Raw genomic sequence first — 16,806 nt, 5'->3', positions numbered from 1 at the left:
TCCTCGCGTTGCCTTTGCTCCTCTGGCAGTGTGAAGGTCAAGTGGAATGAAATCTGAATTTTGAATTTCTATTGACTGGTGTCTCCGGAGAACCAGGCCGTGTGTCTGAGTGAGCAAGTGCGAAGGGAACAGAGGGGGCGAAGGGAGCTCAGGGATTGAGGGAGGGAGTGATCTAAGACGGAGAAACACTTACGTTCATGGGAATGTTCCAGGCCATGTAGACGTGAGATTTGTATTCATCCATCCACACCTCGGCAGCCCGCAGGGCATTGCGCTTAGCGTAGTAATCTATGTCATTGTTGTAGGGCTTCTTGGTGCGCTCGATGTGAGCCACTCTGGCACATGGGAGGACTTCCATACTGCCGCCACACTGCCACACCTAGAAAGAAGCAAGAAACAGAGTCCATGTGTCAGTCAAATGTGGATTTACATAGGAATGTCTTTACATTTTTCAATATACATCATACAGGGCTCCAAACTAACTTTTTCCACTAGGAGCACTAGTGCTCCTTAGCACCAGCACAAAAACAGAAAACATTCATATTTTTTTCATCTTACTGATAAATCCTTTGGAAATACATAGAGATTTTACAGAAATAACAATGTGTTTTATTTTGAAGGAAAAAGTCACAAAGTGGAGGAGTGCTTTGCAAGGAAGTCATTTTTCATGACCTCCTCAAACCAGATATTATAAGAATCATCAATTGATAAGAGGTAGTTTTAACTTTGTTTAAATAGTGTTAAAAGGTGGGGTAGTGTTAAGAGTGTTCTTCAAGTATCCCACTGAATCTAAGTAACAGACATCAGAGTCAACAGACCTCTGGTGAGAGTTCATAACCGCGTAATGAGGAAGTGGATCAAGTGGATTTTTTTTTTTTAATTTGTTATTGCTGTGGCAGCCGTGGCAAAACAATACCAGCAGAAACATAGCTCCTGGTGTTTTATATAATATACAATGATGTTTAAAAAAAAGAAAAGAAAAACACAACTGGCACATTTGCAAGTTGCACTGATGCTCATACTTGTACAATTTAGTTGCACTCTCTCTATAAATGGCTGCAAAACTCAACTAAATAGTCACAGTCTGGAGCTCTGACAAAGGATGCTTTATTTCCATTGTCTGTGTGTAGTTAACATTTTTCTTTCACAATATTGCTCACCAGAAGTTTGGACTCGAATCAGACTCAAATCACAAATTTGATCCAACTGAAATGTCTCCTTTTTCTTGCTTTAAAAAAGGCTTTAGAACAGACTGATCATTAGGATTTATTTGTGAATTATGCTGCAGAGGTATAAGGAGTTTATGTGGACATATTGAGACTGTTTCTTCCACAATTTTAACTTCCATCTGACGTGACGTCAGGCTGAAAACCATTCCAGTCCTTTGAAAAGGAAACCTGCCTAAATATCAAGCATCACAGGGATTAAAGGATTATTCTGGTTTATTATATTCTGGTTTCAATTGGTCACAATAACACAGATTTCTTGGAACACAGCAATTTTGCAACAAACAACAAAGTCAGCCCAGACGAAATAGCGCCATCAGAAAATCAGTAAACACAGCAACAGATCAGTCAGATGATCTGATCACTGTATTTCAAGGTTAATCCAAAAGCAGGTACAGCTATCATGTCGCTAATAATCCTTGCACAGGAAAGCTGTGTGAGAGCACAAATACATCAAGCACTGAAGGTCATAGTCAGGAGTTTATTCAAAACCTGCCTGATTGTGCTGATACTTGTGGTTCTTGCCAGGGTTCAAAGTTAATTATTTTTTCACTTGCCCAGCCAAGTGGGTCAAGAATCTACCTGCCCAAAAGCAATTTTTACTTGCTTCTATACAAACTGGTTTATAAATTAGCTGCAATCAAATAACAACAAAGAGAAGAGTCAATTGTCATGTTTAATCTTTAAGTAAATGAATCAGAACAAGAAGACTGTTTGTCAGAGCTGCAAAGCAGCGCCGCCAACCAACTAATATCATGTTTCCAAGATACATTAATATTTGCTTGTGCTTCCGCCAGGAAATGTCTTTACCAGCTGCCATTTTCTCACAAGTGCTGAATTGGTTGGCACATGTGTATCTCTGAATAGAGAGGAGAAGGAGTATGGAGAAGGTGAGATGGCTCACTCTTTAACTATTTCCTTCATCCACCCTGGATTCTAGCAAATGAGTTGCTGATCTGCTAGCCTGACGAGGCATTTTACCTGCCCGCGGCAATCCTTAGTGTTGAGCCCAGCTTGGCCCATCTTATCTCTTTGAGGCAACCTCGCCACAGTTCTCAGTTCTTACCAATGGGCAGTAACACCAAAACCACTAAAATAATGATAATTGTACTGCATTGAAACTTTTCAATGACCTGCAGCATAATGCCCCACTGCTCTGTCCATTAGCATGCTTTGTTCAAAATAGCCACAGTTCACCAAATTATGCAGGCACAGAAATTCATGCCACTGAATAAATCCATTCAAATTTGACAACACCAAATACAAGGACACTCTATTCATCATTTAAAATTGTTTACCAATATGAAAATCTTGCATTAAATAGAAGCCTGGTGAATAAAGTTAAACTAAAATCACTGTGGATGCTGAAGATCAGGAGTTTGAGGATGAAAACACCCACATATTCATATCTATTGAAAGCAATTTCAAATTAAGGGCTAAAGGCTAAATGTGTCATAACTGGACCCACTGCTGAACATATAAGATGCATGTATGGACACAGTGAAATACTCCAGCTCAGAAACAAGCTAAGGCAAATATAAAAAAACAAAGACCATCCAATATACAAAAATGAGAGAAGGGTACAGCGGGAAAACAGCAAAAATAAATCATTTCAGTAACGTTTACATTATTTGATCATACATCTCCCTTTACCTCGTCTAAGCTAAAGCTTTTTGCTATGACAACCGGAAAACCAGGACACCATGAGTGCTGTGTGTATGGCATAAGGAGTGATATATAAAGCCAGGCGGTAAATATATGTCGTCCTGAAACCATCAATCACAGCACAAAGTATTGATTGATTGTTGACGCATGGGTGTTGTGACACTCGTCCGACATCCTCGAAGTAACAAAACAGTGACAAGCAGTCACATGGCAGTAAAACAGTCATATCATTGAGCGCGGCAAAAGATCTGAATTTTAGAACTATAAAAAAAAACATCAATATACAGCATGCAAATCTGCAAATCTATGCCATGCTGTGGGACAGTGGCCCAGGAGTTACACACTCGCGCAACGTCATCAGAATGCCACAGCATATGGTAATGTCATTCCAGTCGTACAAACTGCGGAGCCTCCACCACCCACAGGCTCTTAATGATGATCGCCACAATGCGTAACAGATGTTCTGATCCATTAACTTCTCTCTGAACCCAAAACGATACCCCCTGCAAGGAGAAAACTGCTGTAGAACTACTTTCCTAATTAAGTCCAGAGGAGGGGTGAAGCCTGTGTCAAGCTGACCATGTTTATTTAATGCCGTGCAAGTAAATACAGCTTCTTGTGCCTCAGGGCATGTTTGTAATATTCATGTTTGGAGCGAAGTTTATTCAAACTTTGGATCTTTCCTCCCATAGTTGTGCTCCCTTGCCAGGCTGGAACAGGACCATTGAATTGATGAAATACTTTGAGAAGTTAACTATCTCTGGTTTGTTATTAAGAAACAAATGTGAATACCCAATAAAGACTCACTAGCTACTCTAGTTTTGTTGGATGATGCAAGCCTGTATCACGCCGCTGTCCACCATTTTAGTGTCACATTTGGCCTTGCCTTTCCGTGAAAACAACACATTATCAGTCCATGGTCAAGTTAGCAATAACTAAATATGTACTGTCTGGTTGAACTTTGAAAATAAAGTCAACAAAACTACTTGATTGGGTTTAGGAAAAGTATTATTTCCTCAAAACAGTCACGTTAGCTATCCACTGTCTTTACACAGGAGAAAAGCATCCGAATCCTGGTTGAAGCCTGTGAATAGTCTGTGGTGATTGTTTTAAGGAGGTAGTTGTTTTAAACCAAACCATGATGTTTTCCTAAACCTAACCCAGCTAAGTCCTGTGACTGACCAATCCAACCAAACTTCCTCCCGATGCAGTCTTTCTTTCTCTTTTTACTATGTATGTCATCTGCTCACACACACACCCCACAATTATCGGCTCCTGCTGATACTGCACTTTCATATACAGCTATTTTTTCACACCTAGGCGAGATAAACAGTAATATGAGCTGTCCTCTAGTGGATCAGCGAGTCTATTACAAGATTTGGCACGAGACTGGGCTGGATGATGCCTTACTTTCCACGATGGGGCACAAAAATCATAAGTAATGGTGATGCAATTGTGAAATAATGAAGAGTTATTCAATACTCAGTGGGACAAACAACTTAAGGTGAGGAAGCTCAAAAATAATAACAAGTAGGAGCAGCAGATTCAAGGTTAATCATGATCAACTTATTAAAAAATAAGGATGGTAAATCTATGTGGTATTTTTGTTATTCTCACTAATTGGTCTGAAAGGACCACATTAAATAAAGCATTTCTCAAACTTTTCCAGATTCCTTGCACTGTCAGTGGCTCCCAGCACCAAGATTTACTGAAGATGTAAAAAAAAAAAAACACCCATAAATTTACAACATAATACAAATCAGCTAAATAAGTTCATAAAACAGCTAGTCACTGTAGTTTTTGCTAAAATGTTACTCAAATGAGGAGTAAATAGTGCTTTTGTTGGCAACTTCTCTCAGCCATGGATTAATGCACATTTGGTGCTCTGGTGAGCACTTCTGGCAGCAGCGCTGTGTATGTGGGACTGCCTCAAAATAAACTACTGCGCCCATGTTCACTATAATGGAGGAACATGTCACCCAGGGAAACAGTGTGACTCACTGATGTGTTTTTAATAGTCTTGGACAATAATGGAGGTGTGTGGTAAAAAGGACTCAGCTTCATCAGGCTTTGGGCTAACGGACAATACGTGTTTGGTTCAATTCACCGTTGGTTTTGGCCTTTCCTTGTAATGTTCTTTGACAAAAAGACAAATAATGACTATTATCTGACTCATATAAAGTAGAGAAAGTGGCGAGTATATCAGTTCATGAATACTAATCATTGTCATCATCATGTTTCATTAATATAGTATTACACAGACTTTGCTTGAGCAACTTTTCTTTACCTACTATAATAGAGATTCAGGAGCTACGTATTAATCAATAATCATTAGATGAAATGATTACAAAATAACATGAATATCATCATCGAGGTTTGTTCGCTGGCAGTGTTGAGCATCACCGCAGCAAGCTGCATCAGCTTGTGCTCCTGTGGGCAGCCAAGATGTTTGAATCAGCCTTGAGCCATATGGCCAAGTGTGCAGCATTCATGGAAATGAGACACCACACAACATTTAGCCAAGTCTCAATTATCATAATTTGCATGTTTCTATAATGCTCAATGCTCAATGCTCTAATTGTATGTTAATAAAGGCATCCGTCCTCTTTTATTCTCTTTACCCTGACACCCTTAATTGCCCTGGCTGTTTCAGTGGTGGAGTTCACTGGGGCTGACCTGAGCTTAAAGACCACCATTGACTGGCCGACCCCTCATCTTCACTGCTGATGAGCCGCAGTGACCCTGGCCTAAAAAATACATTAGTACTTTGGAGTAGGCTTTACCTGCTTTGCTGCTGCCTGTGACAAGTGCCACTTTTACACAATAGCCTTCATGCCTGCTGCATTTGTGTGGGTGTAAGCGCAATACCAATTTAATGGTCAGTCTTTAGTCCTTGCAGATTCCACCCATCACCTTTTGTACCACAGTAAGCTCTGTGTAATGCCGTCTTTCTTTGGTTCCTTTATCCAGGTTTCCTGTTTAAAATCAATACTGTGTGCATGGATGTATATGTGTGTGTGAAAGTTTCTGTGTGTGCTAAGTGCTTGTGGATATGTGCGGGGGGCACTCATGGATAATTGATAATGTGTATATGTGTAATTGCAGTTAGCAGTTAGCGCGGCACTAAAAGCAAATTGAAGATCAATATTTTCTCAACCACCATTTACAGAAGGTCAGAAACCTAAGAGCTAACTAGGCTTGTGAGACAGGCTTTAGTTTCTTTGCATCACACAAGGCTTCATGGAGAGTCACTCGACAAAAGTAACACAAAGCTGTCGATTTTCAGTAATGAGGGGAAAGGATATTTTTCATACTTACATCCATGTGCTGTAGAGCAGTACCCAATCAAAACATGCTGTTCAACAATATAAAGTCTGATTCAATATTATTCATTAAACAATTCAGCATGACATCATAATTAAAGCTCCGACTGAACAGATATTTGCTGGATGCCCACTCTTTAATAAGCTGCACCTAAACAACACATCCAAGAAAGGAACATAGCACCCAAAGATGCCGTCTGGTCATAAACATTCAGTTTTTACATCTAAACAGTACACTAAAATATGATTCAAAAGCATTAAAGTGACAAATGCAGTTTTTATTGATATATCTAACCTTTGGTAAACGTCTATAAGGTTGTTAAAGTTAACTGCATATCGTAAACAAAGTCTGTGTGATTATATCCGTACTTTCCAACCACAGCAACCAATGAGAGAGAGCTGACAGTGCTGTAGATAACGTTAGCTAGCATACTTTTGTTGACAAAACTTAAAATCTCACCACCAGTTCTCGCTGAATAATAGAAAACCCACATTGACCACCTCTCCCGACTCATCCAGACTCGTTGAACCTTCTGAATTTGTTTTTTTCTCACTGCATTGCATACTTCAGCAAGTTGTTGGACCACACTTATCTGCATTTTGTTTATGTCTGCTTCCCCATTCGATCACGTGAGAGGAATCATGTTTGAGCCCAGCTTCAGTCTACAGAGCCATAAAGCTAGAGCGTTAAGCCATGCCCCAACTGCTGCACAGAGCGGTGTTTGCTGTTTATTCAAAATTCATGAATTATTGAGCGTTTTGCTGCCAAAACTGCACCAAATTCCACACTGCACTTCCGTGGGTCCACACAAACACACTATGTAGAATGAAGTAGATCAGATGACTAGTTCTTGAGAAATATGAGTAACATACATACTATATTTTTCTCTTTCATATGACAGCAATTAACTGCACAGTGTCACGACTGCACCCCCAGACAGCTAATAATAGTAAGTACTGTGTGACTGTAATCATCTGAATAAATGTAATTTCTTTTAATTATATATCACAACATGCTGCACTACAATTCACAAGCTAAGTACACTGGAAGAAACTTTCAAATGCGATATCCAGCAAAGAAAAATGCTCTATTATGTGCTAATTTTGGTACCTGTTGGTGTTTTCTGAGAAGGACAGGAAAAATGAAGAAGAGCTATTCAAGAGACTTCAGGTGGTGGAGGATAGATAACATGGCTGAATCAATTCTGCTGCTGTAGCTTCTTATATACATGCAAAGCTCTGTTTACCTCTGGGAGCAGGGCAGTGGCTAAGAGACTGTCTGTAAGCCAACTGTATGTGTTTTATCTTATGCGGTTATGCTTGTTTGTCCTATATCCCTCAGTATAATTAGTGTGACTGATTATATTTGTACAATGTGCAAGCATGCATGATGGTGACGAGAACATCATAAAAGCTGAAATCACATTATATCAGAAGATGAGTAGAAACAAGAAGATTTCATGCTGCCACAGCTTCGTAGGACCTCATATGTATAACTCACATTTAGATTGTGATTCGCTCCTGAAAGTCACTGAGATCCACATCAGCACACATCATTACAGCTTCCCTCAAAAGGTTTACAAGCGAGCGCCAGAGATTTGGTGATGAGGACATTCAGAGAACTATTGGTGGGACCCTTTTTTCATAACTAGGCATTCAGACCAGAAATTACCCTTAATATCATTGGGTTGCTTCATGAGAGATGATAAAATATGATCCGGGAAGTTTGGTGTAAGTAATACCTCCATTGTTTTGAGGCCTTATGAAGGCCAAAACACAAAAAAATATTTTCAAAACATTGGATTTTGCACTGGACCAATAAACAGTCCCACTGGTGGGTGACCTACTGTGAGTTGGGCCTTGCTTGGTTTTGGTAAACAGTACACCAAAATATGTTTGAATTCCCCAAAAGCGGTCAATAAATGCCAGGACTGGGTGACAAAAAACAATCGGCAAGTTTCCCTTTGAGACTCAGCATCATTTTGCCAGCTTTTTGTCTTATATTCTGAATTCAGCTGCCTTTCACCTCTACGTGCAGGCCTCAAGGTTTATAGGACTGCACCACCTCTCCACAGTGTATTTCACAGTCACCCTGTACATGTGGACTGTGTAATTGAGCGGAAAACCATTTCAATGCAATAGAGAACATCTGGTTACGTCATAGCCTTTATTACCTGTGTTAAGAGACTATCTGGTGATGTGAATAGCTAATCCCATGCCACTAACTATACAACATGGGGGAGGCTAGGATCAATTTCTTCCTTGATTTAACAGCGAACGACCTCGGACAAGACATCTGCAGGGAGTCAACTCTGCCTTTGAAGATCATCAGTGCTGATGTGACCTTTCTCAACGCGTGAGAGAATCACCGATCTGATGATTCGGAGGGAAAACAGGGCAGCAGATTGCCGGCTCAAACAGGAATGCTCACGACTCTCTCCTGCAGCCTCTATCTTTCTAACAAGGGTGTCAGTCAAAGCATGCGTGGAACACATCAGAAAAAATGTCAGATATTTTCCCTCTCAACATAAAAGACACCATGAGGATGCTTGTGCTTTTGTGTTCACAGTGGAAGACATGCTAAAGCCACGCTGAGAGCGCCTCAGCTGATGACAGGGTCTCAATTTATGCTATTGTTTTGCAAATCATTGAACTATACTGTGGGGGAAATCATTCATCATCAACAAAACTGAGTTATAAAAAGCCAAATGTCTTAGTAATGAAATTGGGATACCTTGGGATTTAAATAAATGAAATAAAATGCAATATAATAGCATCTAAAGACCAAATAAGATTGTTTTGATCTTGCACCTCTTATGACATCCCACGCTCAGGTCCTCAGGTGCTGCATTTTTGTCCATTTGCTACTGACCCCCCTGACAAAATTGCAGCCTGCATCATTAATAGCGAGCACTTAACACAGAGCCCTTTGATGTAGTGGTAATGTAATTGCTAATTTAATTTAATTGTCTCTGTACATGCAGTTAGTTAATTGCAGATGGACCATTTGCGTTATAAGCTCCACAGGGCTACAGAAAACATCAGCTATAAAAAGCATAAAAGCTATTAACAGCGGTAAACAGGTTTCCATCAGCACCATTACACAATACAATCAATAAAGTGCAGCACATAAAGGCTTATGACGGGCATTCAGACAGGCTTTGGTTTTAAGATATTGGCTAATTTCATGGCGAAAATGTTCACACGTGGGTGAAAGAAGCCACTGAAAGAGCATTTACTCCATCACAGGCCATGATAACTGTATATTATTTAGAACAATAAAGATGGTGCATTATATGTGCTCTGGTTAGAATCACTTCGCAAGAGACTGAATCAACTTCTAAGAAATGTAAGTGTGACAAGGCAAAACTTAATGGGGTACTACTCCAAAGGAAACTAGTTTTATTCTTTGAAATGTTTTATCGCTACTTGGATATTTAGGCCATTGATTAGACAGGTCAGTTGGTTCCCACTGCATCAACCCTGAAGGCTGGGCTATGCTTAAAAAGAACTTGTTTGTGTAATGTATCCACCAATCAAGTGAGAAGACAGAAATGCTCATAGATTGAAAGCAGGGGAGAAAAGCTGGTCTTGTGTCAAAGTCTGTTTCCTGGCTTAAATAGTGTTTTCCTTTCCTACAAACAGAATTTTCCATACTGTTGCTCTCTGCATCATAGAGATAACTGGCTGGGGAGTAGGAGGAGGTTGGCTTGAGGCTAAATGTCCAGAAAACAGTTGGACAACTAGTTGGAGTTATGAATATGCTTGGGTCAAAGTTAAGGTAAGGCAAAGAGGTTCAATTGATTGACCAGAGCTTCTGGGTCCGAAGCCAATGCAGAAGTGATTTCAACCTGCATTCTTTCCAACGGCCAGACAGCGGCGACTTCATGGGTTTCCAAAAGTAGTCCGATTGTATGTAAGCTTATAAGAAAATGACCTTACTTCTCACTTGATTCATTACCTCAGATAACAGTTCCCTAATGAGTTTATGGTCTCAGTCCATAGTTTCAAGTTTTCTTCAATTCAGCATGATGTTCATTTTGTAAACTACGGTCCCATTTAGAGTAAAATAGGAGATAAAGCTGGACGTGCTTTAGGTTGGGTGAAATGAAAAGTTGCAACCACAGCATGTCCTCGGGTTCTCAGTCAGATCCAATTATGGTATTCTCCCCAGCTTTAACCCTGTATTCAAAATATGGTCACAAGATTGTGACAGTTGTAATCAGTGTTTCCCACACACATATTTTACTTGGGCAGTCCACTCAGGTATATTAACGGCCAGCCAAGTATATTTGGCGATGCATTTTAGTATTTTATACTTTTATTTACCTGTTGGACCAGTAGTCCGCAAACCAGTGGGTGAGGTCACAATGGGTTTACAGTTGGCTTGGACACAACATTGGCCATCACAGAGAGGAGTGAGAACACATAGTTATTTAAATATGGAGTTAATGGCAAATGTGTTTTGATAGACTTTTCCGGAAGGCATTTATTGAGCTGCCCTCGGTTTTAAACACAAAAAGTGACTATTTGTGTGAAGATTGAAAAGGGAGAGTACAGAAACAGACAACTCCAAATTCTGATGTTGAGCGAAGGTGTTCAGGGGGGAAATTTCAGGGGCTGTTTGACCTCCTGACAAGAACATACGTCTTTAAAATAACCCCTGATCTTCATCCAGCTAGTGAAACCTTTTCTAAATATGATATTACTAATTAGACTTTTTCTCAGTCAGTGGTCAAACTGGAAAATAGGCCACAGGAGAAGGAGCCAGTGAGCAGGCTGGGAACCCAGATTGAGATGATTAAAGCGAGTGCTGAGGTCATGCAGACTTAATAAAATGCCTCATCTTGCTAGACAGCTGACAAATTTGACAGACAGGGAGTAAAATTATCATGCAGTTTCAAACAGAAGCCTCAAAGTTTGCCCGGATGAGTGTTGCAGCAGCAGGGGGTCAGCCAGAGTTCATCTCCACTTTCCTCGGCCATTCTGTGCGCATGAAACAGCTCGCCGCGAAGCAGATCAATGGGTGTGAAGATATGCGGGAATGCAATTTTGAACATAACTGAGAGAAAGATTATCTGGAGCTGTTTCAGTGTGCACAAAGGGACTGGCTCATTCAGCGGGTGTAACTCGGTATTCTGCTGTTTCAGCAACACAAATAAACAAAACTGTGATCTGAGGTTTTTTTCTTTTTCTTTTGGGACATTTTCCACCTGATTTCACCTTGATAGAAACCTCTTGAAATTATTCATAATGCTGTAAATGTTCTACATTTTAATGTAATTTTGTTAAGAGACACATCGCAAGTTCAAAATGCAATATTCGTTGCACACTTGACAAAACGTGTCACTTTTTAACCAGGAAACCATCATGTCCAATACTCTCTGTGCATGTTTCAGCATGTGCTCACACATCTATAAGTGACATCTGCCATCCTGCTGTAAAAATCAGTGCTCTAGCTAATGGTTTCTTCCTATGGACAATCACACACATCAGGTTATTGACATGTTGGAGTCATGGTGCTTGAGACACAGGAGACATAAATGCTATTATATTTGCTGTAGATCTAAGTTTGTCTGCATCAATGTAGTAATTCTACATCTGGCACCACTTATAAGTCAGGATGTCCAACTGTCCAACATTTATGACTGCATTCCCATCAACCCTTTCCAAATTAAAGTGGCAAACAATGCTTGCTATTCAAAAAAGTAACATACTGAACTGAACTTTACTTAGTCTGCTCAAAAACTTTGAGCTATACAGAATTTAAACAAAAGAACAAGGCTTTTGTTTTATGTGTCAAATCATATCACAGTCACAGAGTGTTGTAGCCTCTCTGGTTCACTGGGGAGGCTTAATTGACTGTCAGTCTACCTGCTAGCTTTAACTTTCTTCACAAAACATCATGAAAATGCATTAATTCCTCCCTTCATTTGTTCCCCTCCATATGGAGCAAAAGATAATTACTACTGTGTCATTACTGCACTGTTGGCAGAACACTGGGAATTAACTTTTTATATAACTCATCTCTTTACTTTCAAACAGCTCTAGTCATTTGGTATTCCTCTCAGCTGGTCTGACTTGTGATTATGGAAACTTTAGGCAGCTCTATGCAGGTTCTGTTTCTGTCTCCTGTGTAATTTCATTTTAAGGAAATAAACATAAATATCGATTCCTTTTCATTTTGTGGATATTCAACAGGCTCAGTTTGCCGGTTGGTGACATTTCCAAACCTGTACACATCATCATTCTGCAGAGTCACTGCAGTATTCAAAATTGATTGTGCATATACATTAATCCAGCAGCTCTCAGTCTGGGTACCTGAGCAGACATTCAAGTTGGTTTTCTGTCCTATCACCTTTGTAATAGTATTAATCAAAGATCCAAGGTGTGAAGCTGTAAGACCAGAAGGGCTGTAATACTTGAGGCTTAATATTGAGATCTACTTCATTATCAATACCAAATGATAGATCAATAAAAACACCTTGGAATTGGATATGTTTATATGGTTATATGTTGTATGATACAAATATGACTATCATCTCATCTCATCATCTCATTATTATGTCTTAAAATAACAGCTTCAAAATCATTTTGATGGTAGAGTTTCTTGGATAGAGTGAATGGTGTCTCTGTCTCAGCCACATAACAATGTTATGGTGGAGTGAGTTTGTTTGTAGTTAGCACCTACATTACATCTGACAAACTGTTACAGACCTGGGATTTGTATTTATGACAGGGTGTTACACTCGCCGAATCACACAAAATGCCAATTTCTATGTAATGTTGCTTTAAATTAAGGGAACTAAGGGTCACAATACGATAAGTGTTTATGATAATACTTAGTGGATCTGTCACTACATGTCACATTAATCATGGTCATTTCATCTATTCTGAATTTCTAAATATTGATTATAGCAGCTTTCAAGGTCCAATTTGTAAGTAAGCTGATTTTTGAGTCTCATTCTCAACTAATCAAATACTGATGCTTTGGGAATGTAGGTTGGGTCGGTTGCCATCCCAAAGTGTCAGTATTTGAGTTGGGAATGACCAACTAATATTCAACTACCAACTAACAAAGTAAAGTTCAGTAAATTCAGGTAAAAAAAACAGACCTGTAAATCTGTCATAAACAAGTTTATAGGGTCTCAATCTGCTGTGAAGGCACCAGACTCAAGTGCCAATAGACTCTGACCAAAAATGCTTTATGCATTCTTTGTAAAGTGAGGTGGATTCATACGCAGACTGTTGTCACAAGACCTCTATCACGATCACACGGAATTTTTTACAATTAATTTGGAAGACAGCCATCCACAGACTTGCTGTATCCACTTGAGTTAATGAGTTGTGTGCACTCAGTTGTGTCTGGGGAATTTTACATGTCCCTGTTTTTAATTGAAATGCTCTCCACTCTGCTATCTCTACACCCAAGGGATGTCTTTTTGCAGGATAATATCCCAGAAAGTCTCAACCGTTTCAAATAAATGCCAGAAAGGCTTATTAACAGTAGAGGCTAGTCGGACTGCGTGTTTATGAAGACATTAAGATATAGTGGACACAATATGAGTTCTCTGTGATGTACTGAACCATGCAGAAGGCAGCATATACTAAAACAGGCATGGAGCTGACCTTTTCCTTATTTAGAATCTGCTCTGGTGTCACTATCTATGTAATGTTTATTCACACCAACACTAATTTCCAGATCTGAAAGCTGTGAATATCACAGTGGTATCAAGTCATTTTTCAAAGCTGTTGACTGAGTGAGAAGAATATCAACAGGGAAACACTGAGGTAACATTGTAACATAAAAGACTCCAGACAGCCTGATTTAACAACTGAAATCTATCACTAAGCATAAAACTCACACTACTATTCTAACAGGAGTGTAGGTGCCATTTGTTTTCATCTCATGAATTACACCTTTGACCGAGAGGATCTCAGACACTCTCATGTGATAAAGGGAGATGCTTCACCACTTGCTTCCACTTCACACTGGCATTTGAGGAGTTAAATGTGCATTAAGTAATTTATGACTTATCGACCACCATCAGCAAAGGAGGAAATGCAACATTGACAGGTCTCTGGCACGGCTTACAGTGGCCTTTAATTACCATTAATAATAAATTCGCATTTTTACAAAAGCACAAACAAGCCAGCTTATTAGGACGGAGCCACAACAACACAACATCTAATTAAGCGGTTAACCAATACTATTAAATAACAGTGTGTAAGTGTTTATCTTTGAAAGGGGTGTGTTGGAGGAGGGTGGAAATTGACTTTTGAAACTTGAGCACCTAGCAAAGTAAACCTGAATCACTGTGTGTTAGGGGACCTGGAACCTGATCCTTAAGTCTTATTCAACGCCTTGACATTCGTCTGATGTGTCACACCTTGAATGAGCCTTCAGTAGCCTGCACGCTGCTTAGTTTTTAGCTGTGCAATTTAAAATTAAGACCGGTCAACATTTGGACAGAACCAGGATTTCTGTTCCCACCTGTTCCCAGTTTAAACGCTAAGATAAGCTAATATATAAATAAGTATAAATAAGAGTATTTTCCAAATTGTTAAAGGTGCAATATGTAGGAATTTTTGTTGAAAACAATCAAAAGTGGACAAAAGGTATCAACAGAATGTGAAGAAATATTAATTTTGACATTATGACGTATATGTATTATGTAAAGGAGATATCAACGGATGTTAGCATGCTAATCAGTATTTAAATGATTCATAGTTTCATTACCCATGCCAGAGTATACTGAGTTCTCTGTGTTTTGACATTCTGTGGACAATTTCTCTACATAGTTTATATCTCGCACTGGAATCATTGCCATGCTACCCCACTGCCTCCCTCTCTTGTGTAATGATGTTTCAAAGCGTTGGGAACGGAAGGCTCCCTCCTCCTCTATTGAGAGACTGGATATGAGCCACTCCCCGTGGCATGTCCCTTCATTTCATGCCTTCGTTTCCTGCCTCTCTGCCTCATACATACATAAAATGGAGGATGCTGATGGAGAGATAGATAGATGCAGAGGCCCTTTTAACTGTGCTGTCAGAAGCTAATTCCATCCAGTTTCTGCCCTTCGTCTTTGATATGCCTGCCGATTTGCTGGTGCGGCCAAATCAGCGCGTGCTAGTACTCTTCAAATACGTCGGCCTTGTCAGATCATTTCAAGTTTTTCAGCCTGAGTCTGAGACATCCAACAGAGACAATTACGTGCACAGATTAACTAATGCTCAGATAATGAGACGAGCCACTCTGTGCGTGTTAAGTGTTGCTGTATTTCCTGGTGATGATACTGTCCACAGAGACAGCTTTTGATGCTCCTCTATGTCCTGAAAAGCAGAAGGATGTGAAATGCACAATTCATCCAAACTGATCTTAATTACCTCGTCAGAATGTGCTCAAATTAAGGTGGGAGTATCTGCAGTCACTCTCAAAAGAGGTTTTTAATGAAGTTTATGATTCACATGGATAATAGGCAAGCAGACAAGGTCTGTCTAATTAATTATCCCACCGGCCCTGAGCACCACAGTGGCAACTCTCTGCGGTATGCTGATGCTCAGGAAGCCATGTCATCTTTCCAAAGCCATTTCAGGCTGAAGAGTGTGCCACATGTCATTGTTACACAGTAAACATAAAGTACGCTTTCCAAAGACACAATATGCTGAAGTGTAAATTACAGATGTGGCCTAGATCAGCAGGACCTGAAGTCACAACAAGGCAAGGTAGGACTTGAATTATCTATGTATGGAAGGAACCAACAAATGCAAATCATGAGCAAATTTTATCATGCGAGCTCCACCCTATGGATGCCATACGTCGGCATTAAGTCCTTCAGTAGCTGCAGTAATTCCTCGAAAACAATATCTGATCCGAGTCGTGTATACAGAACCTTTACAACTGCATCCATTATTACTTGTCTCTCCCCCCCTGAGGCGAATGCAGGCTGGAACATACAGTAATGAACCATGGAGTAAGTAAACCTGAGTCCATTAAGCCCTAACCGATTGATTCAGCCACTAAATAATGTAGGCATTGAAAAAGACAAATGCCCAATCAATGTCCAATGCTATTGTTACCTTTATGCGGGCTGTATTGATGGAGAGCAGATGGTTCCTCCCATGTTGTAGCTCTAGGGTGTTGTCAGTGAATGAATCTGTCGTGTACCCAGGATGGAACGAGCAGAATGGAGCTGGGTTGTAATTAGGGCTAGCTAAGGCAAATCGAAGGCAAAAGTAAGACAGAAACCAATTCAAGACGAAGACTGCCAGGATTAAGTCCGCTCCCAAGACCAAGCTTAAACTAGTCTTTAAACAGTAATCATTTAATGTTTTCTTTATTCTGATATGAAAGAAAACATAAATTAGACCAGACTCAAGTATACCACAGCCATGTTACAGATAAAGTTCCCACAGGAAATATATCTGCAGAAGTCAGTAAAGGACACTGTACTGCACTGTATGTAACTGCCAGATGTTTGGTATATGGTGCCTTGTTCACAGGCTCCTACAGAATTCCTCATTATGGCATTTATCCAATAACTCCCCACATTTGTCTCTTCCATTTAATGAAGTGTAATTTCAGAATTCCT

General features: G+C 39.8%; 1 protein-coding gene across 1 annotated transcript in view; it reads right to left on the bottom strand.

Moving 5' to 3' along the window:
* The window catches only part of galnt9 (polypeptide N-acetylgalactosaminyltransferase 9), a 93,824-nt gene that overhangs the window by 11,465 nt on the left and 65,553 nt on the right, over positions 1–16,806 (bottom strand). The window contains exon 7 of the mRNA XM_073466760.1: positions 194–379. Within this exon, the coding sequence (XP_073322861.1) occupies positions 194–379 (186 nt within the window). The remainder of the gene's footprint in view (positions 1–193; positions 380–16,806) is intronic.

The sequence above is a fragment of the Pagrus major genome, chromosome 5, assembly GCF_040436345.1.
Source record: "Pagrus major chromosome 5, Pma_NU_1.0".
Taxonomy (NCBI): domain Eukaryota; kingdom Metazoa; phylum Chordata; class Actinopteri; order Spariformes; family Sparidae; genus Pagrus; species Pagrus major.
Note: the sequence above shows the minus strand (reverse complement) of the source record. Positions and strands in the feature narration are given on the sequence as shown.